Here is a 23,663-nt window from a genome sequence, read left to right on the forward strand (position 1 = left end):
TCCCTCTCTTCCTTCGCGTTCCATCCCTTTGAAACGCGAGAGGAAGAGAGCCGGATGAAAGACGCGAGAAACCGAGCATTTTTCATCCATGACCAACCCGTCTCGAGTGTTCCACGACTTAACCAATAAACCGTGCTACTCGTCGAATCGACTTTGAACGTAGGTGCGATTCGTTCTCTTTCGTATAACGTTCGATCAGTTGTCAGCCGAAATCTGTTTACCGACGTTGCGATACGCAGTTGGAAGACGAATAGCTTCGTCGAACGACTGCCGCTGAACTGCGTTCCTACCAGACGAAATTTTCGGAAATTGGTGATCACGTGTCGTTTAATTCGGGCATGGAATATGGAAGCGTCACGTAATGACATTTAACAAACACGTACTTACGTTACGGTTATATCACGCACGAGCATCACTGGGTCGATAGTTCGTTATAAACCGAGCGCGCACGCGATGTATCTCCCGTGATCGTTGGTCAAGGATTTTATTAAAAATGGCCGATTGAGCGGTCAGCAAATCGGCAACGTTTTGCAGCCGTTATTTCGAATTAATTTGAGTGGTCTCTTTGTATCGTGGCCCCATTGCACGCATCGTTATATCCGCTGATCCCCTCGATCCACCCTTCCCCAAACAACATTACACGTTTTACTCATTACATACAGCGTTTGCCTGCAATTACTCGCGCCACGATGTACCCAGTCCGATTAACCGTCGTAATAAAGCTGACCATCGAGGATCCTTCATTCCCGAGGACGGAAAGCTTGCAATGGTCAAACGAGCGGCTGGGGGGTGATATCCCTTGATCGCTACAGCGGAAAAATCGCATCAAAGCCGCGGGCGCGTTCGAAAATTCGAGGCCACGGATAACAGCGTCTAAAGAGGAAGAGCGTACCTTGATCCATTGTCCAATTTACCGCGTACAATGGAGTTCCTCGATAGCGTGTTATATCGGAATTTTCAGGCATTTGCTCGGGACCCTGAACGATTATCCCTCAAGGTGATGTGTAATCACGGGCGTAAGCATTATCAGCCATTTAAATCAGAAATAATAGACGCGGTTCGATGCTGGTTCGCCGAAAGCGAAGCATAATGGAATTCTCTAATTCTCCAACGACTGTCTAGAATTCTAGAAGAAGAAGCTCGTAGCACCATCGGAACGGAATAAAGGGAAAATTCGTGGAGCACGAGGGAACACGACTACGAAGGAGACAGGCTGGAAGATACGTAGGACGCGCATCGTCGTCGTCGAGAGAAGCCGGACGAGGTAGTTATTCAAACTATTCGAGTAGCAAGGAATTTCCTGCAGCCTGTTACTATCCCTCTGCCCCGTCCAAGAGGCTCCTGCACCATGGTGGCGGCGGGAAGAAGAGAGGATGGCGTACACGTCTATACCGTTCGTTCGTGCCATAGTTTCCCGTTGTAACCGCGATCGAACGTCCGCGCCACCCCTTGCGGCGTTCCTCGCGCCAACCAAACCCTTCACCCCTCCCGAGGAGCATTGTGGCCCGTGCAATTTGTCTTCGCGTCGATGAATGGAATTACGTGGCCTCGAATCGCCGCCAGCAGCACGATTAAACACCGGAACGGTGCCGGATTGACAACCGGTGCACCCAGCAATAGCGACCGCAACTTTATTCACCACGAAGACAATGCGCATGGAAGGGTGTGAAGGGAAGGGTAGAGAGACGTCTCTTTACCCCTCGTCCGTCCTTCGTCCTCGATGCCGAACGGAGGAAACGTTATTGGTCGTTCAGTCGGTATATCGGTCCCTAATGAAAAATTAAGGGAGCCACTCGCCGTTTACACCGGCCTTGATCGTCCATTGCTTTTTACGAGCTCTCGGAATTGCATGGCGCGGCGCGTTTCTCCGCTCGTTGCCGTGTAACGCGAGCTCGATCGCTATTAGCGTTTACGAAATTCACCGAGCGTCCTTCGTTCTAGTTCTTCGCTTCTTCTTCTCTTTTTCTCTTTTTTTTCCTATGATATCCTCATGTATGGGAGAACTGCGCGTGAAACAGCTTCGTTCTTTAGAACAATTGGTTTTCTCGCGACTAGAAATAGCCATAGAATTCTTGAAAGTGCCAGTCTAGCCATTCTACCCGTATAAATATACCCGTCTGACCCGAGCTTCGTGGTCGTCGTGTTCGAGGCTAGGAACTCGCCAAGGAAAGTTATCGGTGAGCCCACTAGCAGAGCGCGGACGAAACGCAACATTCTTTGTCTTACTCTCCTCCTTCTTTTCTTCGTCGTAACGTCACAGATTTACTTGTTACATTCTCCTGACTGTTCCCTTGTCACCCAAGAAGGCTCCCCTAGTCTCCTTCGTACAATCAATCATGCTACTTCTTTTCGCCATTCTCTTTCTCTTGAGTTTTAGATATTCGCGCGTCTAAGAATCTCCATGAAATTGAAGTTGCATAAGAAATCTTGGAATATCCATCTCGATATCGACTCTCTTCTAATTTAACAGTGTCGTCGATGATCGTCTTTACTTACGTTCATGGTGGATTGTTGGATGCAGGAACAGCTCCACCCGGGCCGTGCGAACCGCTTTCGAATTCCTTCCACGATCGAGACGTCGTCGCGAAATTATTTCCCGAGCATGTAGGAAGCGTTCCGGTGGACGATAAACGCTCGGTAAGAAATGGATACCGGTTGTTCGCGGCGACAGGTAAATCCTGGCAGTGCACGGACGTTCCCACTGGTAGTCGCATTATACAGGCAAAGTACGTAGTCGTCGTCGATATTGGCGACACGAACGGCAGTCGTAAAAGATTCTCTGGCGCAAGCGGAGCAGCGAAATCCTCTCTCGTGATCGGAATAACGAGTCCCGTCTGAGCACGGCCGATCGAGTGTGCGTAAATGGGACCCGCGAGGCCGAAGAAAAGTTTCCAACGTGGCGCCGGAATATAAGGTAAGGGACAAAGAGAGAGAAGACACGTTTCAAGTGGCGATCGAGTAGCGCCGAGTCTGATTTCCAAGCGATGCTATGAATTTTATTATGAGCAACCTCTCCGGTTCCTCCTCGTCCCTTCTCTCTTTATCTTACGAATACAGCCACGAAGGAAACGTTGGTTTACCTCTCCTACCGACTAATCAAATTCGAGACAATGAGTCTTCGGGGACAAAGATGTCTGAGCCAGAACGATTCTTCATGCCTGTCGGTGCTTTGCAGCTTTCTTCGTAGCCTGAACCGCTACGTTGACGCGATAAAGCGACAAAGTCAAGGGAATGGAGTCGCTGCTTTTCCATATTCATCGTGGCTAACAGATATTTGTTTGTGCCTAGTAGCAGAGTCGTTAATCCCTGGCTAATCGAGGGAATTCCATCGGCACGTATAGAGGATCGTGAACAACCTGGTTGGGACTTTGGACGATATTGCCACTAGACGAAAAACGAATGACGGGAGCACCGATGCTGGCGACGAATTTTCAACAAGGCATCCACCGGGAATTCAATATTTGCGTTCGGTTCTTCGAACGTGTGCCTAGCAAAAGGCTAACGTAAATTCCCGATTGAAATTTTAATCAAGTGCCGCGTCCTAATTCGATGGATATTTTCAGTTAAAACTGATGCGCTGATTTTCCTGTCCGGAGCCGGGCCAACGGTCCTTTGTCCTTCTTTGCCCCTCTGTCTCTCCACTGATACGCCATTCGTCCACGTTAATTGGATTAGCGCGTTAATTTTCAGCAGTTTGTTTTAATCTACCGGTGGATTCGTATGCAGATTAGCGCGGCTGTCTTTCGAACGGCGGCCTCGAAGTCGATTATTCGTCAATTAGCAGCGTCCACAGGGATCGAAGACGGAACCGTCTCGTGCAGACCCTACGCGTTAGACACGGTGTCCCAAACAACTTTATCACATGGAATATCTCGTTTATTTTTGATAATATCTAAAAATGTTTCAGGGACATAATTTGACGCGAATAGTTTTCCCATAGATGAACGCATAGAGGACGTGCGAGAGTCACTAGTTTCTTTTTTAATGGAATTATACATTTTTCAGCACGTTACTCGATTCAGTTGGACACTTTATGCAAAAGGTATTAACCAATTTACGTAGAAAAGCTATTAGTTTAGCAGATATTTCGCAGTCAGTGTAAGCACAAGAATATCGCTTCGCATCCTCCCTTGCCTTTCATACGTTAAATTTGATAAATTAACCCTTTGCACTCGAGAATGAAGAACCCGGATGATTTACGTTATACGTAACGTGTGTCTTACAACTAGCGTAAAATGATTTTATATACAAATTAAATTATCATACAAAAATATTATATTCTAATAATTTATCTGTATTTACATCTTTGAAAATATGATTCTGTAATATTAATTTCTGTATTTTTTTTGCATGATAATTTAGAAAGCATTCGCCAAGATGCGTTCTTGAATATAATTGATCTTATTTTGCAACAGTTCAAAATCAAGTTCATCTTTATTTCAGCTAATTTCACACCCGAAAACCATTTTTTTAGGGTTTCTAAACTATAATACTTTTACCGTCGTTTACTTTGATCGTCGAATCCGAACTAACGTTGTCAGAACCATAGTTTCAGAGGCATATGGGATTAAATATTTTATCTCCATTTTAAAATCTAACATTTTACGCTTCCTGACAAAGAACACAAAGAGCTAAGGAACCAATTTATGAACCAATATTGCACTCTCGTCAATTGGAGATGTGGAAACGTAGCATAAACAGGGACTGTCGCCTCTCGCTCGCCTCTCGAGTGCAAGTTAAAATGCTAAATTGTTTCTCGACGTAAGTAAGTCGAGATTTCACGGCCTGGATTGTCGCTACTCATACTGTTACACGTAACACTGATACGTTTAACATCGCTTCGTTCAACGCTGATCGAGGCATCCGGAAAAGAGCCGTGTCCAGAAGAAATAGAATTCCAACGTTTCGCCAGCATCGCAGTTGGTTTCATCAAAGTGTCACATTCATATATTTAATATAGATCTGTTTGTATTATAACGATGGTCAGAATGACGAGGAATATCGGTTGGGAATTTAATTGATCAACTGATCATGAACAATCCGAGAATTCGCGTCATCTCGATTATGGATCCGATATTCATCAACCGATAATCCTCGTCATCCTGATCACTCTACCGATGCAAACAGATCTATATTGAAGAGCGTTTTTCCAGACACCCTGATGAAACCAAGTGCAATGCTGGCGAAACGTTGACATCATTTTCCTTTCTTTCACGGATACGGTTCTTTCTCATAGCGTCAATGTATCAGTAAATATTAAGAATATCAAGAAATATATAACTTCGTCTAAAGAAACATCTTCGTATGTACGCGTTCGTCTACTAATTACGTCAAATTATGCCACTCTCTAAACTATTCAACTTATTCGTGAAATACTTTTCAATATTATCAAAAACGATATTATCAAAAAGCGAGGTATTTCAGGTGGTAAAGTTAAACGAAGCACGCTATGTATCTCGTAAAGTATCTAAAATCTATCAGGGCATGTTATATTCGTGCTAGCGTCAATAATTTAACAGCCGTGATCGCTTGACACACCGGAGTCGAGTAATTTCAATGTAATTTTAATGCGATTTTAAGGTTACAAGATTTTGCAATCAAGGCAAGCACAGTTCAAAAAGTTTCATCTAATATCCGAAATAGCCCGAAACAGATTCCTGCGAATTGTCACATACAATAATATAAATTTAATACTGTACATTCAATGTTATTAACGTAGAATCTTGATCATACGCAGATGACTGTTTTCCTAAATCGTTCGTTTCTTGTTCCGTTGTTTTACCGTGCTCTGTCAACGGATTCATTGGAACCGATGCAAAAGATTCTTCTTCTCGTTGATTCAGAATTACCGACGAGTGATCTATCTAGCCTTTTGCTATGTAACCATAGAAAACGCAAGTGGGAATACGCCAATGGTCGTTAATGGGCTCATAATATATGCATCAGAAACGAGCACTTGTGCGAAGAATTCCATCGAACTCCTACTCGGGTTATGAACGATTGATATGCAGCAACGTCAGGAAGAGTAGTAGTCACGTTATCTAGGTTAAACGTCCATCGTTCGCCGGGGGATCTTATTTTCTAGAATGCCACACTGCGCAGAAGGGCTGAAGTAGAGGAGGAGGAGGATGTAATAACGCAAAGAGCATCTACGAAGAGTGGTCTTCAGGTGCTCGACTCCTCTTCCTCGCTCCTCCCTTTGAGCATTGATTTTCCTTGGACTGGCTGGGTGATCCTTATTGCGACTCGAGCTCGTAAACCGAAATGGCGAAGGTCATGCGTCGAACTAACCCTCGTCTTCTATCGCCCAATAACTTGCGCAACCTTCTCGTCTCAGTTTCCACGCAATTGCGAACCCTTTAATTCTATTACCGAACATCTACAGTTACCCTTTAATAAGCCACCGCGTACTGGTTCAGGAGGAATCGAAAGGTCGAGGAAGCAGACGGTCGAGAAATCACGCTTTCGCTCGTCCTCTTTCTCCCTTCTCTCTATCGCGTACCGTTGCCTTATGGAGTCGATAATAGAGTAGGAAAGCAGGGGCGTGAATGGACTGGAGTCGAGGGAGAGAGATGCCGAGGTTGGCGAGAGGTTCGAGAAACGAGCAGGCAACGTCCTCCACCGCTAAAGGGCCGGGTGCAAATGGGCGCTCGTTCGCGAGGAATACGCCGAGAGAGAAAAGTCGGCAAGAGGAAACGAGCGGACAGATAGAGACACAGAGGCGAGCCAGAGAAAACGGGATACCTTTATTACCGAATAGGAAGAGAGAGAGAGAGAGAGAGAGAGAGAGAGAGAGAGAGAGAGAGAGAGAGAGAGAGAGAGAGAGAGAGAGAGAGAGAGAGAGAGAGAGAGAGAGAGAGAGAGAGAGAGAGAGAGAGAGAGAGAGAGAGAGAGAGAGAGAGAGAGAGAGAGAGAGAGAGAGAGAGAGAGAGAGAGAGAGAGAGAGAGAGAGAGAGAGAGAGAGAGAGAGAGAGAGAGAGAGAGAGAGAGAGAGAGAGAGAGAGAGAGAGAGAGAGAGAGAGAGAGAGAGAGAGAGAGAGAGAGAGAGAGAGAGAGAGAGAGAGAGAGAGAGAGAGAGAGAGAGAGAGAGAGAGAGAGAGAGAGAGAGAGAGAGAGAGAGAGAGAGAGAGAGAGAGAGAGAGAGAGAGAGAGAGAGAGAGAGAGAGAGAGAGAGAGAGAGAGAGAGAGAGAGAGAGAGAGAGAGAGAGAGAGAGAGAGAGAGAGAGAGAGAGAGAGAGAGAGAGAGAGAGAGAGAGAGAGAGAGAGAGAGAGAGAGAGAGAGAGAGAGAGAGAGAGAGAGAGAGAGAGAGAGAGAGAGAGAGAGAGAGAGAGAGAGAGAGAGAGAGAGAGAGAGAGAGAGAGAGAGAGAGAGAGAGAGAGAGAGAGAGAGAGAGAGAGAGAGAGAGAGAGAGAGAGAGAGAGAGAGAGAGAGAGAGAGAGAGAGAGAGAGAGAGAGAGAGAGAGAGAGAGAGAGAGAGAGAGAGAGAGAGAGAGAGAGAGAGAGAGAGAGAGAGAGAGAGAGAGAGAGAGAGAGAGAGAGAGAGAGAGAGAGAGAGAGAGAGAGAGAGAGAGAGAGAGAGAGAGAGAGAGAGAGAGAGAGAGAGAGAGAGAGAGAGAGAGAGAGAGAGAGAGAGAGAGAGAGAGAGAGAGAGAGAGAGAGAGAGAGAGAGAGAGAGAGAGAGAGAGAGAGAGAGAGAGAGAGAGAGAGAGAGAGAGAGAGAGAGAGAGAGAGAGAGAGAGAGAGAGAGAGAGAGAGAGAGAGAGAGAGAGAGAGAGAGAGAGAGAGAGAGAGAGAGAGAGAGAGAGAGAGAGAGAGAGAGAGAGAGAGAGAGAGAGAGAGAGAGAGAGAGAGAGAGAGAGAGAGAGAGAGAGAGAGAGAGAGAGAGAGAGAGAGAGAGAGAGAGAGAGAGAGAGAGAGAGAGAGAGAGAGAGAGAGAGAGAGAGAGAGAGAGAGAGAGAGAGAGAGAGAGAGAGAGAATTGCCGGGGGAAATAGAAGTGACTGGTTCTCTCGTGGTCGTCTTCTTGGACGATGGCAAAGTGCCAGAGGGTGATCGGATAAAAGGGAAAATACCGTACGGATACGCGAAAACCTATGGGACAGGGAATCCGCGGGACCCGTGAAGCGACACTGGCTACGGGCCATTCTCGATGCAAAATAAAGCATTACGAAACGACGACTGAAAGCGGTGTACATGGAGGTTTCCCTCTACACAGCCTGTACTTGCGGATAATCGTGGCTTTGCCGTGTTAAACAGGAACACGCGAACCTGCGATATTGAAACGTTCGATATCGTGAATTTGATATTTCCCGATAAGCCCGCAGCTCGTTCGTGTTCGCTAGTCCCGGGGATATTTCTGTCGCTTGTTCTCGCGAAACCGGCCGCTGGTGTTCGGTTCGGCGACCGGTCCACGGTATCCACCGTTTGCGTACAATGGAATTGTTTCGAATTCGAGAGCCAGGAACGAAACCGGCGTTTTGTAAAGCGGCGTAACGCCGAAGAAACGATAGAAAAGTTTCGAATATCGGCGAAATCCCTTGGCTGCTTCAACGGTGATGCGAATTTGTTACACGCACCCGAGCGTGATTTCCATTCATTCTATAGGGAGTTCGATTCACCGGGGAGAGAACAAATTCTGGAGTTGCGACGTTGCTTAGCGAAGTGATTTCGCGAACTTGGATCGATGAATACCACGCTCACTGATCTCCCTCGAACTTCTCAGCTTTACTCGGTGTTTAGTCGATGACCGAGTAATTTCAGTGGGAGCCTCGCGTTCGGCGAACCCGATCGCAGTACACCTCTCGTATTCACATACGGAACAGTTCCACTCCGTAGTCGAGTTTCTCTTATTTAGGATCGTACGTAGAGTCAAACGTGGCAGATTTCCCAGTTCCGAAGCAGCTTCTATCTTCTATTCGATTCCTCTGAAATCAGTTATCATTCGCAAAATATTTCCGCCCGAGTTTAGAGCAGAAGAACCTATCAAAATGGTGTAGAGGTAGACAGAAAGAGAAGAAGAGAGACGAGAAGTTAGCGCGAAGAAGGATGGAACGGAGAAATGGAAGCGGGCTCGGTATGCTGAACGTCGAACGAGAGCCAGATGACTTTAGAGCGAGCTTATTCGGGAATGGAATAGGTCTAGATTCTAGATCGAAGCTGAGATTGAGCAGGGTGATCGATGAATGGAAGGTAGGTTGGCTTTTCGGGATCGACCGTTAGGAGATTGACCCCTGTCAGGGGTTTCTATTACGACGTTCTTGGATTCTTGGGGTATAAAAGCTATATAGGCGCGCCTGCCGAGCATCGTCCTTCCCCTTTCTTTCTTTCCATACCTTTTTTCTGGGTCTGCCTCCTTTTTGCTCTTCCTCGTTCTTTATACGCTACACCTCAAAGAAGGCGAACGAGTGGATCGATTTTCGTTGGCTGATTTTCACGCCCTCTATTGACAATTAGAAACCAGGTTCGAGCAACACGTCGCAAGACCCGTAATTTTTTTCGCTCAGGTAAAGTGCAAAAAAAGAAGGGCAGCCATGGGCCAGCGAGTCGGGTGGACACGGAGAATTTTGATGGGGTTCCTTGCGCTATCCGGATTTTGTTAATCGAGTCATCGATTGCTTCGACGTCGAAGACAGTATCGCGCTTAAATATTGATTTTCGATACAGCCGTTCTAACGAATGTTTCAAAGTTCTGCATCGGTGATTTGTTGGAAAGATGGCGGATGGAATCGCCGAAAAGGCCGATCTTCTATTTCTCCGAATGATTGAAAATTTCATTGAGTAAGAAATTGCTTCTTATTCCATAAACCATCGTTAAAATATATTAACTATTGATACGTTATAAATAATACGATTGCGGTTAAATTAATTTCCTCCCAATGAATAATCAATTATCTTTCTCATTTGGTGAATAGACCAAACGCGGATAAATAGATTATCTGGTCTAAAAGTAACCGTGTAATATCCTGCTGGGTGAGTGCTTAATCGACATTGCCGAACATCGTCGGTGAAACTCACCGGTTTTCTTTCTCCGCCATTAGTCGATACTCGCGTGGCCGAAAGTTGCGCCGCTAATAAATTTCGAATCCTGAAATTGAAACTTTATACGCGAATAAAACAGTAGCAACGCTCGATGATTTACTCCGTGGCCTCGGTCCGGACGCAGTTTTACCGAGTTCTCTGAATATTCTCGATGCGCGCTCCAGGGGTGGGATATATTTGCCTTTATGGACTTCGCGGTCCCGTCTCCTCGAGATTGAATAACTTCCGTTATTTCGTGGTACACGAAAGTCTGTGGATCTTATCGTGTTTGATGATGCATATCGAATAGTTTTTGGAAGACAAAAGTTGGCGAATCTTTCGGCTTCAGCGACTGCTCGGCATTTCTGACAATCACGGCACGTCCGCGTGTAGTTAGGCGAGCGGGATGACGTTCGGCGATCGTAAAATACGTCGTCGATCATATATTACACGGTGTAAAAGAATAAACATAGTCCAAAGGCGAGCCAGAAATTGGGTATATCTTATTGTTTCTTCATTTTGCAGCCCGATGGTAGTTTTACGATGCAAAACAGCTTCGAACCTCCTTGGCCCTCTGATTACCGTGTCTGACCCATTTCGCGGTTATACTACTGTAGAAGCACGCGCTTAAGATGTTGCCGGTGCTCGTAAAATATTCAATAAGCGAGATTACTCGGTGTAACGATTTTACGGGTATTCCGGAATCTTCTCGAGCCACGATCGCTCGATTACGCGAGTAGTACGGTTACAGCATCCACATTGGCTGACGTGTTAGGTCTGTGAACGGAGGTACTTTCTATCGACTGAATAATTTGTCTTTAGTCGTGCACGTACAATCATTAAGTGTATTAATGGCAAGATTATTCGATCGGTAACAGGTACGTATTCTTGGAAATAATTTAATTTCTAAGTATGTTGTTTCTTAGCTATTTTCGTCCTCGGTAACATTTCTACCGTATATCGATTCGTTGGTAGAGAGGTAATGGATAAATTGATTTATCGTTCAAAGATAGAGTCATCGAAGAACAGAGAGCAAAGGACAACGGCTGCGAAGTAAGTTTCCGTTACTTAAGTAGGCCATCGGCCTAGAAAATCTGTTTTGCCAAGGAATCCGGTGAGAGCCCTAGTTTATTGCACCACGAGATTGCGAGTGCAGGCAGCGTGTGACAAAGAGCTCGCATTCGCTTTACGTACACTCGAGAATCGTACAAATTCACCACCCTTGCCTTTCGCTATTCTAGCCGTCATACGATTCATTCGAAACGTCAAATCGCCCTTCTTCGCTGATCAATCCCTGACGTTCCAAATTCGTACGTCTCAACATCATCCGTCACTTTCCTTTTTCAACTTCTTATTCAGCGAAGAACGCGAGTAAATGGAAGAGTTTGCGCGGAAAATCGCGCGTGGCGGCGGCGCGTATTTACGACTTAACTTACGATTGCCACTTTTTTCCTTCCGTCACACTTAGCAGCCGTAGCTTAAGCCTCACTTTCGAAATTGCATGGCACACAGCAGCGGCAGTGGGGGAGAATGGTAGCGGCAGCGGCGAGGTAAACGGGCCGCGCGCGATGTGCCGCTCGAACGAGCCGGCTGCGGCCGAGGTTTCCTAAAACGCTCCCGGGGATGGAATGAGTTTTCCGGACGATTTAGTCAGGTATTTATTTGGTCCTCCCTCACCGGCATCTTCGCGGTTCTCGCTCCAGGGACCATCTTCTGGGAAATGCCCGACATAATGTAGCTTCACCGAGGTAGTCGCGCTCTTTCTCTTCTACGGTTCACACTACGGCCCTTTTATTGTTCTTCCCGGTGTCTTTGGTCCCGCATCCTACCTAAACTGTCGCCCTCTTTCCCCGTCGTTGATTCGTTCTCCCGGAATGGGATCCGTTCCCAGCGGTTGCTCGGGGAGAAGTGGAGAAGAAAGAAGGGTGGCGCGCAAGACGGAGGACGAAGAGGTGGCGACGCGAGGGAATGTCGTGCAAATTGCCGGGCGCCGCATCATCCCCCGGGGATCACGCGGCAGCTTCTCGCTCCCGAAGAAACGATCCCCGTATCGTGTCCCGTGAATTTCTATTTATCCTAGCGGCAAAGTCACGTCCCCGCGGCCAACGAGAGAGACAGAAAGCGATCGTAACACCTGGCAATTTACGACCGGATGCTGCTTACTGTCGCATCGCGTCGAACGGGACCGTTGCCACCGACTGTATCTGAATTTTGTCGCGCTACCCCGAGGGGCTTAGCGAGAATCAACGCGAGAAGGGCTCGCGGATCGCGGGAAAAATTTCAGCGGCGCGCATCGAACATGCCCGCGGACGTTATCGAATTTTGTCAGTGCCGCGTGTGTGAAATATTATTTCACCAAAGATAAACGAAGCGTCGCGCCGTCCATTGCCGCAGGAATTTAACGCGCAGTCACCCTTTACCTGTTTCCCTCCCCTCGCAATACGCTCTCAGCCAGCGTGTCTCTCCGCTTCCTCAGGAATCCGATAAATAATTCTTGTCGATTTAACATTAAATATGCCGTTTCGCGAGATTAAATTGTCATCTGTCGCGAAATTACGCGTGAATATTTATGTCGCGGCACCGATGTCCACCTTTCAAATCAGTGGCTACCGTCAAGGGATAGGTGTATCGAAGCCGAGCCGTGCAATCTCGATTTCCGTAATACCGACGTGAAACGAGAAGCAAAGGCTGAAGCGAGGATGAAACAGCGAGAGGGCGGGAAAAATAGAAAGGGAGAAAAGCCGAATTGGCCGGCGAGAAGAAAAAAACTACGTCAGGGGAAACGGCAGGCAGCAATATCGTCGATCGTCGAGCCTAAAGTAACATCGGCCAGCCGTTTCTTTCTCTCGGCTCAGGCGCTGACTCGCTATAGAAACTGGGTGCAATCGATAGGACAGTCATCCCTGCCTCGGTTCTCGCCATCCACCCCTACTTAGTCGTTCTCTCTTTTCTACCTCTTTCGCGTGGCTCGGTGTACGGCGGCCCAGCCGCGATTACGAAGATTAATCATCGGCCGATTTTAATATTGCCGCTGGTATCTATATCGAGCCGGGACGAACGCGCAGGGCAGAGAGGAATGGAGAATGGCTCTACGGAGCGACCGGCACACGCTGTAATTTATTAATTCGCTCGGACGCCGTAACGGCCGACCAATAATTCTAATTTGACCGGCAGCTAAGCGCTTTTCGATTCGACAAGAAGCCACGGAAAATTGAATCGGTATCCCATAGCCTTACGTAAGTCGACGAGGCCAGGCTTAAAGGGGTTGGGCCGGTATTAGCGTCGACTCGAGGGGTTGCAGAAGAGCGTACACGTACCCTTTGCAGCCTTGCGAACCCTCCGCGTGCAGTCACGTTCCGAACTGCTCCGTTAGACCGGGGACCGAGTTTCATTAACGTCACGTGTACTGTCAGAAATAGTCCCCGGGGAATACCACGAACGTGTACACACTGAGAGAGGAACCAGCCAGGGAGAGAGAGAAGAGTGTCCCCGTTTCGCGACAGTTCTGACAGATGCTTAATATCACCGATGCCTCCGACTAATACCTTGGATTATCCAACGTTAGAGACCTCCGAGAGGTTGATCTGCGGATCTGCTTTTACCCTTTAATTGCTCGTATCTCGGTCCTGGTCGTCATCGGCGTCTCGATTCTTCTTCCTTTTTCTCTCTTCCTCTCTTCGTTCTTTTCGTTTTCATCGATATGAATTTGAACACACCGGACAATGTAACAACTATAACATCACCGGACAAGATTTTATTGACACTGTGGACTCGTGAATTTCGACCGGAAACTGTTTATTTTCGGCCGAACGAAAAATTTTCATTAAACATTCATATTTCCAAGCAAACGCCGACCGTTAATGTTTTACGCTCGACGAATCGATCGACGTTAACGAGGCCAATAATATAACGAAAAAGGGGCGGGGGTGCGAGTAACGTTGCGCGTGTTCCAATATCGGCGGGGTTGTGTGTTTCTTTTGGAATTTCGCGTGAGCGCGTGTACCGTCGCCTGACAGGATCCGGAAATTGAAATAAACAGCGACGAGGGAAGTTTACGTGCCATCCGTTCGTTCGTATAAATGTGTCGAGTGTTTCGCCCGCTGGAAACCGAGAGAATTCGAGCACCGTCGCGCAGAATTGTTCCGAATTCTAATGAATTTTGCGACATCGTAAATCTTACGCCGCCCTTACGCAACGATCAACTGTTTCGTCCGAACAACTTATGGTAAACTTGCGTGCCGAAACTTCCGAAATCTGCACGAAACTTACTCCAATCCGACGTTGTACGACGACAGACGGATGAAACAATTTCTTCTACGAGAAGAAATTATTGTTACTTTGTACAGCAATATACGTTAACGATCAATACCAAAATCATGTCCAAATTTCCTCGAACAATAGCAGACACCAAAGCTGATAGGTTTACGCAACGTGTTTATAATCAGGAAATCAAATGTTGCATAAATATAGATTACACGTTAAACACGTGTAGATACATGATATGGGAGAATTATCGCCACGCTCGAAGGCTTTATAAATTTGCCATTAGAACCAAACGAATAACGTTTATCGAACAATTTGCTGTTGTAACGCGCCAAAAAGATTGAATCTTCTTCAACGAAAATCATTTAATCTACCTTCGAAACCAAATCGCTACCGTTTTATCATATACTCCCGAACAAGTCGAACGAAAATCATTTACAAAACTAATAACTGTGTTTTCACAGATGAACCGATCGATTATCGACAATTTAATGGATAGCGGAGACTGTCTTTCGATAACGAACGAACGACGCCGTTCGTCTATTTGATTTCTCGATTATAGCAACACAGGGGAACAGGTGTTCGATCTAAATTCCACGCAAGAAGAATCCAACCAGCGCAGCGTTTGCTTCCATTGTCGATCGTGGCCGTCTCGAGCGTGGATCGCTAGCTCACGTAGAAAATGCGATACGATGCTCGTTGAGGGGCGAGGGGGCTTATCGGAGGGCCGTGGAATTCGAAATTATTGGCTCGGTGTTCATCGAGCCCTGTTCCCATTTCCCCCGTCGACGACGATGGCTCAGGTGCGTCGCCTGCGGTATCACAGCCTCGAGACGAGCCCGAAACACCGCGACGCTCATGAATATCGATCGTGCGGGTCGATTAAAATGCCACGACCCGCGGTGTTGCTTGTCACTGCTCGTTGGACAAATCCGTGGAAACGAAACGATCCGTCGAATTTCGTTCGATTTTGAACGAAACGACGACTAAGCATTTGTTCTCCATTCAAACATGCTTAAAACGTATATTTTAATCTGAAATTATATGTGTCGCGACACTCGGCAACAATGCATATCATTGAAGCGAAGTGACTAATGAGCCATCGATATCCCAATGGTCGTTCCGCCGAATTTTCGAGAAGAAGGCGTGCGTGGCAACGGTCGCGGACGCCTAACAAACGCGTGGACAGTGGGGATATTGAAGGACGATAAAAAGAAAAGAATCGAATCTGATCGACAGTTAAGTTTGAAGTTGAATTTGAATCAGGACGCGATAAAATCGAGTTGTAACCGGGCAGCGAGATCGACTAGCGAAACCGAGAGCGATACGCGACGCGATCAAAAGAAGACACTTGTTAATAAATATATCGTTGACCTAAACACTGAGTGATTATTTAACGCACTACACCAAATATAATACTCATATGTATAATACGTATGAATGAAAGCGTCGCTAACGAGATCGTGTTATATTTTTGTCGCAGAAGAGCTATACTGACGAATCCGGACCTGCTGTCCAGCACGCCGTGGTCTCGGCTGCTGGAGAACGATTTCTGGGGCACGCCACTAAACGATCGAGGCTCCCACGGAAGTTACAGGCCTCTTTGCGTGGCCACCTTTCGCCTGAATCATCTACTGGGCGGCCTGGAACCGTGGGGCTATCATCTGGTGAACGTCGCGTTGCACGCCGCCTGCACCGTGCTTGTGGTTAGAGTTGCCAGAAAGGTAAAGCACACGCCACTCGCGTTTAATAACGTTAATTAAGCCGACAAGCTCGGTGAAATTTATCGGTTATTCAAACGAGAAACTAATTCGGGATAGGAAGAGGGAAGGGGTTGGAGGCTCGGAGAATTCGACTGGTTCATCTGCTTTTCGATTAAAACTGGACAAGCTGCTCGTCCGTCGCGCGCATCACGTTGGTCAGATTTTACGTCAGAGCAGCAGGAAACGAGATAATAGTGACACCTGTAGAGTGTACGTCATGCAGACTTGATAATACCAGACGTTATGGCGACTGGCTGGAAATAAAATTTTACCAGTCCATTTAATTCCGGAATATTACGTTAATAATCGCGTGCGACCGCGTCCACCGTCCTCCCTTGACGGCCACGCGTGTCACCTGCCATGGTTATCGTAATGGAAATGGGATTACCAGGGGAAATCCGGTGTTTCGTTTCAAGTTTCAAGAGCCTCGGCCCTGTGCTTTCAGCTTTTTCAATCCCGCCGAATAACAACGTCCGCAATGCCATTGTCGCTGATCGTTCCGTGAATAAGTGCAATCGGTTTTTATCTTGCCGCACAATCGTCGAATATATCGAAAACTGCGCGAGACAATTAAACGTCATTGTCTTGTTACGAAACGATTCGTATTCCATTTCCATTTCTAACAAATTAGTCCAAAACTCTCAACGATGGAATCCGTCTCCTGTAAAATATCATTTCTCGATCTATCTATTCTACGCTCGCGTTTAACAGAAATTTAATAGAAACCGCCCGATGACTATCTAAACCGCTCCTGTTCCCATTTTCCGTAGAAGAGTTGGTCCATTTTCCTCGATCGTAAAAATTGCGTTAAAAAGCGCACCGCCTCTGTACCCAGAACAATGAAGGAGAGACGCACAATTCGCGTACCATTGTTCAGCGATTCAGCGAAAATTTTTCACGTTTTGCAGGTATTGCCTGAAAGAAACAATCTCGGCCACGCGATCACCGGTTTCCTGTTCGCGGCGCATCCGATTCACAGCGAAGCAGTGGCCGGCGTGGTCGGTCGTGCCGATCTTCTCGCCTGTCTGTTGACCTTGTCAGCGTTACTCGCATACAGCGCCCACTGCGAGCGCACCAGGTCGCCGTTTCCTTTGATTCTGGCCCTTGTGTCGTCGACCCTGGCTACCCTCGCCAAGGAAACGGGAATATCCTCGTTGGCTCTGTGTCTCCTCTGGGAACTGTGTCGCGGCGAGTCGAGTCGAAAGGTAAGAGACTGCAAGAAATTTCTTCGGGGACCTTTCCCTGGGTACATGGCTCGATAAAGGGAGATGGATCCTCGCAGTTTTGCATCGAATGGTTTAACACGGTGCAAACTGTGCACACAAGATGCTACGTGGAAGACGATGGTAGTTATTTATCGATAATTCATTAGAGTGCGCGAACCAAGGGGAAAGCGTATCGATCGAGGGTTGGTAATGCGCTAGGGTAAGTCTCGCTGATGAGGTGCACAGCGGTAGGATGTTGTAATTGACGTATCGTGTGTTTACGATGTACGTGCTGTTCACGGAGGATGTCGTGTTTGGAACAAAACGCGATTACTTGCATATTTGGGTTAGGTTCGCGACATTGTCATCATCGACGAGTGTTTGAAACACAATTACGAATGCGACAGTTCCGTTGATTAACCCTTCGGTTAAACGTTTCGACGAGCATTCTGTATACGACTAAAGACTATCGATACGTGATCCAAACTTGTATTTGTATCGGATATATTCCTCGTTGCGTCGATGGTCGCGCAAAATTCCATTTTACAACTCAATTCCGTATCACCTACGACCTCGTCGAACAGCTAGTTTAACTGCCACTAACTAGCCGGGATTTATGGACTGGCCGTGAGATCCTGCCTATCAGATTTTACGAGCCGTGATTTCCCCCCGTCTCGTGCTTTCTCCGTATCGCGAGGTTTCTCCGGAAGAACGAGCCTCCGGCTGGAAAGTCGAGGTTGCAACATTTACAGACCGTCGATTGCAAGTCGCTCGCATCTCACGTGCCTCGGACACATTATCGTAAATTAACGTTTCGAGAGCTGCATTACGCCGGATTGCGGTAGTGCGCGGATCCGCCTGCCATTACGAATATTAACAACTGAAAATGGACCGGTCTACCGGTAGAACGACGTAATCAAATTACCGCTGACGAGCGGAAGTAGGTGAGTCCGGAGACGAGGAGGCCCGAGCCGCGCACGGATTACGCCGGCCTGCTGGCGTCAACCGATAACGTCGTGCAATTACTCTACTACTCTATATAATTACTCGTGAACGTATACAAGAACGTAATCGTAACCAACTGGCGTAATATCGAATTCGTCGTATACGGAACATCGTATCCTCTGTTGGCGTTAACGCGCGTACGCACGTGCACCACAGGTACATGTAACGTGAAATTCTCGCCTGGTTTCTTGAATCCCAGACGCACGCGTGCATTATCCCTGCATAACGGCAACCGCCGAGGGTACAAAAGGTAAGGGTACACAAGACAAGACAAGCCTTGTAACCGATAATGACGCAGCATGTGCAAACGCGAGAGAGCAAGGCCAACATTCTGCCAGAGACAGTGGCCTGATGCACGGGGTGAGCCACCTTTAGCTTCCCCACGCCCTGATTCTAGACGGCTTTAACCACCTTCAACCACCTCCAGACACACGGCTAGACCCTTCGACGCTGAACCTCCAGGCGTTCGCTTTTCTCCTGCACATCGTATCCGGATGCGCTGGATGCATCAGACGCCTGGCGTGATGCATGTCGTGGACCAGCCAGCCAACCGACGAACGTTGGAGGGGTGCCAAGGGTCGTTCGCATTTCCTGACACCCTTCCGAGTGTAGCGTCGCGCGAGAGGCCGATCTCTCGGTAGTTCTTCCTTTCTGTCCTATCCAGTTGTCCCTGCTTTATCTTTCTTGCTCTTGATCGTCCATATTTTTCCTCTTATTATGGCACACTTGTTCGCCGTTGTTCCGTCGAGTCGCGTCGTCTCAAAATTCAAGATAGACGAGAGATCAAGCTAACCATTTTTCGACCAGAATAAAACAGTTTTCTAAGGAAATTTCTGCTGGCTCTATTCTTTTATTTTCTTTCGTCTTTGTTTCGTTTCTTGAAAGTATAATTTTATTTTGCCCGTGTTCTACATCGTCCATAACTATTCGTCTACTATGTATCGACTTGTAGCGGTCCATGGCAGTAGAAAAAGTTCCAAGGTTGAACCGGAAAAAATTCAAAACTGGGAGAGATCCATATTATTGTGGCCTCGAATACTAACGTTGTTTTAGGCTACAAAGTCTAGAAACCAAAAATATTATGAGTAGATTTTTATTGCTCTTGCAACCTTCAGCTAGAGTTACACAAGAACGCGCTCCCCATGATATTCTTTTGGTATTGTAGCACTGAGCGAGCGACGATCAAAATTGCCATTCACTACCTCTGTACCTACACTTGTTTCAATATATTTTGCTATTACGAATTCATCCGCTCGTTTCTCTATCAAACAAGCTCACATTTTAGCCACCTCAAACTTATTCTAACATCGCTGAATCGTCCACGTCTTACGATAGGCCCGCTAGTCAAAATTCTATGTTTCTTGGCCCGGCTTAAGATATCGTCCTCTTCTCACACAAGAATCACTAACTTCGTCACGCTATTTATGGTCGTTTTAATTGCGTCAACGTGGTCATTTTGAATGTTAACGAATTCGCCAAAGTTCTTAACTTTCTGCTCACATATCACCTTTGAACAGCGTCATATTCGTGTCTTGCTTGCGTATACGTAATGACGATTATTGTATGTATCCCTACTAAACAGTTTCTTATTAAGTCGTTAATAAACAAATAAATAAATAATTAACTAGGAGATGTGGAAGAGAGTATAGTCACCGAGTTAGAAATCAAAGAGAGAGAAAGATCCTCGGCACGTTCCAAGAGAATTATTAATAAAACGACAGAGCGCAATTTCCATTCATTTACGACGGAGGCCCACGTAGCTCCGCTTAAATCCTCGTTAATCGGCTTTCTAGTCAAAGGCGTCCTTTATTCGTCGAACTTCAAACCAGAATTCCCGGTTTATCGCGGCACCGAAAATGTCAGCAACGCTGTGTAACTGGGTTACATTACCGTAGCGAATTATTCCTTCTCGACTCGTGCGTCGCAAACTTGCCAAAAGTTCCACCCTGTGAGAGCTATCGTCCCTTGATTAGCCCGAATTCGCCACGGCTCGAGCATAACTCCTCGATTTTCCGGGCTTTCCCTCAAACTTGTTTTCTTCAAAAGCTGTAACAATACGGTACTTCTATGTTGCTTAAGTTTTCGACCTTCGTTCATGGTATCTCATAGTTTCGCATACCGTTCCATTCTTATTCAATGATAGAACAGGTCCCTTGTGCTCTTGCTGAAAACGTCCCTTCTAGTTACCAAGGTGATATAGTAATCTTAAGTTGCACAGATTCTTCTCACCGAATATAGCGCGAAGCAATGAAAACTACGTTTGACAATGAAATATACAAATAATTTTCTCTCTCTACTATATATTCTTTGCCACGTGCAATTAGACTTTTCGCACGATACTTGTCAGATTAATCTACTTGTATCTTTTGAATCTTTCTTCGCTCGCTATCTGATCTAACGCGAGTATTCGTTCGGTTCATGGTCACTCGTTGTTCGCAATTCCCACTCCCACGGTGACTGATGAAAACTATTTTATTATTCAGCGGAAGCGAGACGATTTAGTCGGTAGAGGGTCCCGTCGCATCCAATTTTACACGTGGCGTCGGTGCGGTAATATTAAAAGCATCGTTAAAAGGGGAAGGAAGACCGTTCGTACGAATCTATCGCGAATTATAGCATCGGCGTGAAACAAAGCCAGGCCGGTTACAATTCTGGAGCTCGCAATTATCGCCCACGACTTCTTCCGCGGCTCCGCAATTTACCATTAAAATGTCGCTTTCGCATTACGCCGCGCTACGGTTCGCTTTAAAAGCTTTCGACGTTACTTTTCATTTGCACGGAACGCCGCGCCGGCTTTCGAGAGCATCGCGTCGATTAAGCGTGCCGTGCACACCTTTCCCACGATTTTCTTGTAACCTGCTATAAAATTATATTTCCTTGTTCAACAATTTTCCGGTCCCTTTTGTTTCTTTTTCGTTCTACTTCTACCGTTATTTCGCTCGCACCCCGATCTACAAATCGTCGAAGAACGAAATTCACCGTATTATATCAGCGCTTCATTTGCCAAACCCGATCGAGCGAAATCTCCTCTTGCGTCGGTCATCCGCCAGACGCGAACACGCGTTCGACACGAACCTGCCATACGTTGCCACACGAGTCATCATGATGCTTTTGGATCCTGTTTATGAGTGTTCTCTCTGCCTATCACGAAGCTGGCAAATGGAAAAATAGACACGAATCGATATTTGCGGTCTACAGCCGCGGTTTTCCTATCCACGACGCTCTTTTTTCGAGTAGGACGCGTCATCTATGCGCTCGGTGTTTGACCGTGTACGATATACGAACGCGTCTAGTTTCCTGAAATAAAGACAGGAAAATACGTGCCGACGTTCGTCGCTTCCCATCACGTCGACTTGTTGAAAACACACGGTTTTCAAAGGGTACCTCTCTTAAATTAATGTTTTCGACATGAAAGAGCCACTCTTTTGACCGATAAAGCTACAGACCGGTTTCGTTTCCTAGTTAAATTACTTTGGAAACCGTCGCCGGATGCAGATCGTTCAGTTTAATTTACAAGCGACGAAGAGAGATGAGTCAGCTGTTTGGTCGAAACACGTGCAATTATTATTAAGATTCCTCGTTTAATTATGGATGAACATCGATATTGGCGCTCGTAACCATGACGGCCCTTAATTAATCTTCATTCGCCGTGATTCGCGTCTGTCAACGGTTTCATACCATTCGATTAAAAACCGTGTACATACTTCGTAACGAACGACAACCATTAGACCGTGATGAATTACTCGTCCGATGCACCATTCATTTATTCAAATCACTGACTGGGAATATCTTATTACCAATTACCGAGCAGCAACGAAACCTTTCATTTACGTACACGATAGAAAATAGAATATGACACCGCCGACTGATCAGAAATTATGTACCCAACGCGCACAACTTATAATTGATTTGGACTATTTGTATTTCCAGGTGAATTGCGGTTTGACTCGCTCACGTAGCATCGGCATCGTGTCTGGAAGTTTGGCACTGTTGGTTCTTGGTAGACTGAGGATTACCGGCACGAGGCCAGAATTCGCGAGCGCGGACAACCCGACGGCCAGGCACCCATCTCGCCTGACACGCGGTCTCACATTTCTCTACCTACCCGCAGCAAGCGCCAGGATGTTACTTTGTCCCAATACGCTAAGCTTCGACTGGTCCATGGACGCCGTGCCGCGAATCACGAGCCTCCTTGACGCGAGAAACCTCGAATCCGCCTGTTTGTACACGGCGCTAATCGGCGCCTCGATCTGGACGATCAAGACGCTTCGTCGACCAGTCCGGGAGACTAGTCTACATCTCGTGCAGTATCCTCGCTCCATGTCGTCCAGGTGTCCCGTGTGTGCCGGCAGGCGAACAGGAGGATGTCACACGGATGGGTGTCGGGCGGCGAACAACAATAACAACGGGCCGATCGGTGATTGTTACTGCGCGAAGAGGCCTAACAATGGATTAATCTGGAGCAACGGATTCGCCAGCAGGCAGGCGGCTGCGAGTGGTGTCGCCGCGTCCCTCGGTTTCCTCGTGCTTCCCTTCCTACCGGCTAGCAATTTGTTCTTTTACGTGGGCTTCGTCATAGCCGAGAGGATTCTCTATTTACCGAGCGTGGGCGCGTGTCTGATCGTCGGAGCCGCGATCTCTGGATGTTATCAGATAGCAAGAAGACACGGGTCGAGAAGGAAAGGCAGGGCAGTGCTGCTAGCTACGGCGGTACTCGTTTGTCTGATGTCGGCTAAGACGTTGTTAAGGAACGCCGACTGGTTCGACGAAGAGAGCCTATATAGATCGGCTCTGCACGTGAACCCTCCAAAAGGTGAGTCCCTTCTCTTCATTATTTTCCTCTTCGTATCGATTAATGGGAATTTTATTGCGAGACTTACTTCTGCAAGGGGGAACATAAGGTCTCGTATTCCTGGCAGTTATTAACCGACTCTGAAAGTTATATACCTACGGGACGTACAACTAACATACGCAGTTCATCGTTAAATTTTTTCCAAGCATCGAACATAGTCTTCCGTCGTATTTTATATTCAACGTTACGTCAGCCAGCAACAATTGCCACTTTACCAAGCCATTAACATTTTAATTATCTACCCGGTGTCCCCTCTGTACCGCAGTCGCTAGGAAAAGCAATAAAGATAGGTTGCACGTGCGACGAACGCGGATGAATTAAAAAGATAACGATAATAACGAGTCGCGTGCTAATGATAAAGCCGGCTGATGATCGAAGACAGATATGTCCGCAAGGACGAAATGTATAGCACAATGTAAAAATGAAATTCCGCCCGCGTCGCTCGAATATCGCTGGCAGTTTTCTCTACGGCGACTCATTTCGACGGCGCGCGGCTGACCCCCGCTATCCAGCCTCTCATCTTCAACTTGCCTGCTGGCCAACGATCCGCCTACCGTG

At 46.9% G+C, this 23,663-nt stretch overlaps 1 protein-coding gene across 2 annotated transcripts in view; it reads left to right on the plus strand.

Annotated features, from left to right (window-relative positions):
* LOC100741267 (protein O-mannosyl-transferase TMTC2) overlaps positions 1 to 23,663 on the plus strand; it is a 171,923-nt gene that overhangs the window by 64,951 nt on the left and 83,309 nt on the right. For both annotated transcript variants that reach the window (XM_003492179.3, XM_024370004.2), the window contains exons 2-4: positions 15,764 to 16,004; positions 16,952 to 17,248; positions 22,184 to 23,066. In XM_003492179.3, coding sequence (XP_003492227.1) covers positions 15,764 to 16,004; positions 16,952 to 17,248; positions 22,184 to 23,066 — 1,421 coding nt within the window. The remainder of the gene's footprint in view (positions 1 to 15,763; positions 16,005 to 16,951; positions 17,249 to 22,183; positions 23,067 to 23,663) is intronic.

Source organism: Bombus impatiens, unplaced genomic scaffold (assembly GCF_000188095.3).
Source record: "Bombus impatiens unplaced genomic scaffold, BIMP_2.2 scf_0664, whole genome shotgun sequence".
Classification (NCBI taxonomy): domain Eukaryota; kingdom Metazoa; phylum Arthropoda; class Insecta; order Hymenoptera; family Apidae; genus Bombus; species Bombus impatiens.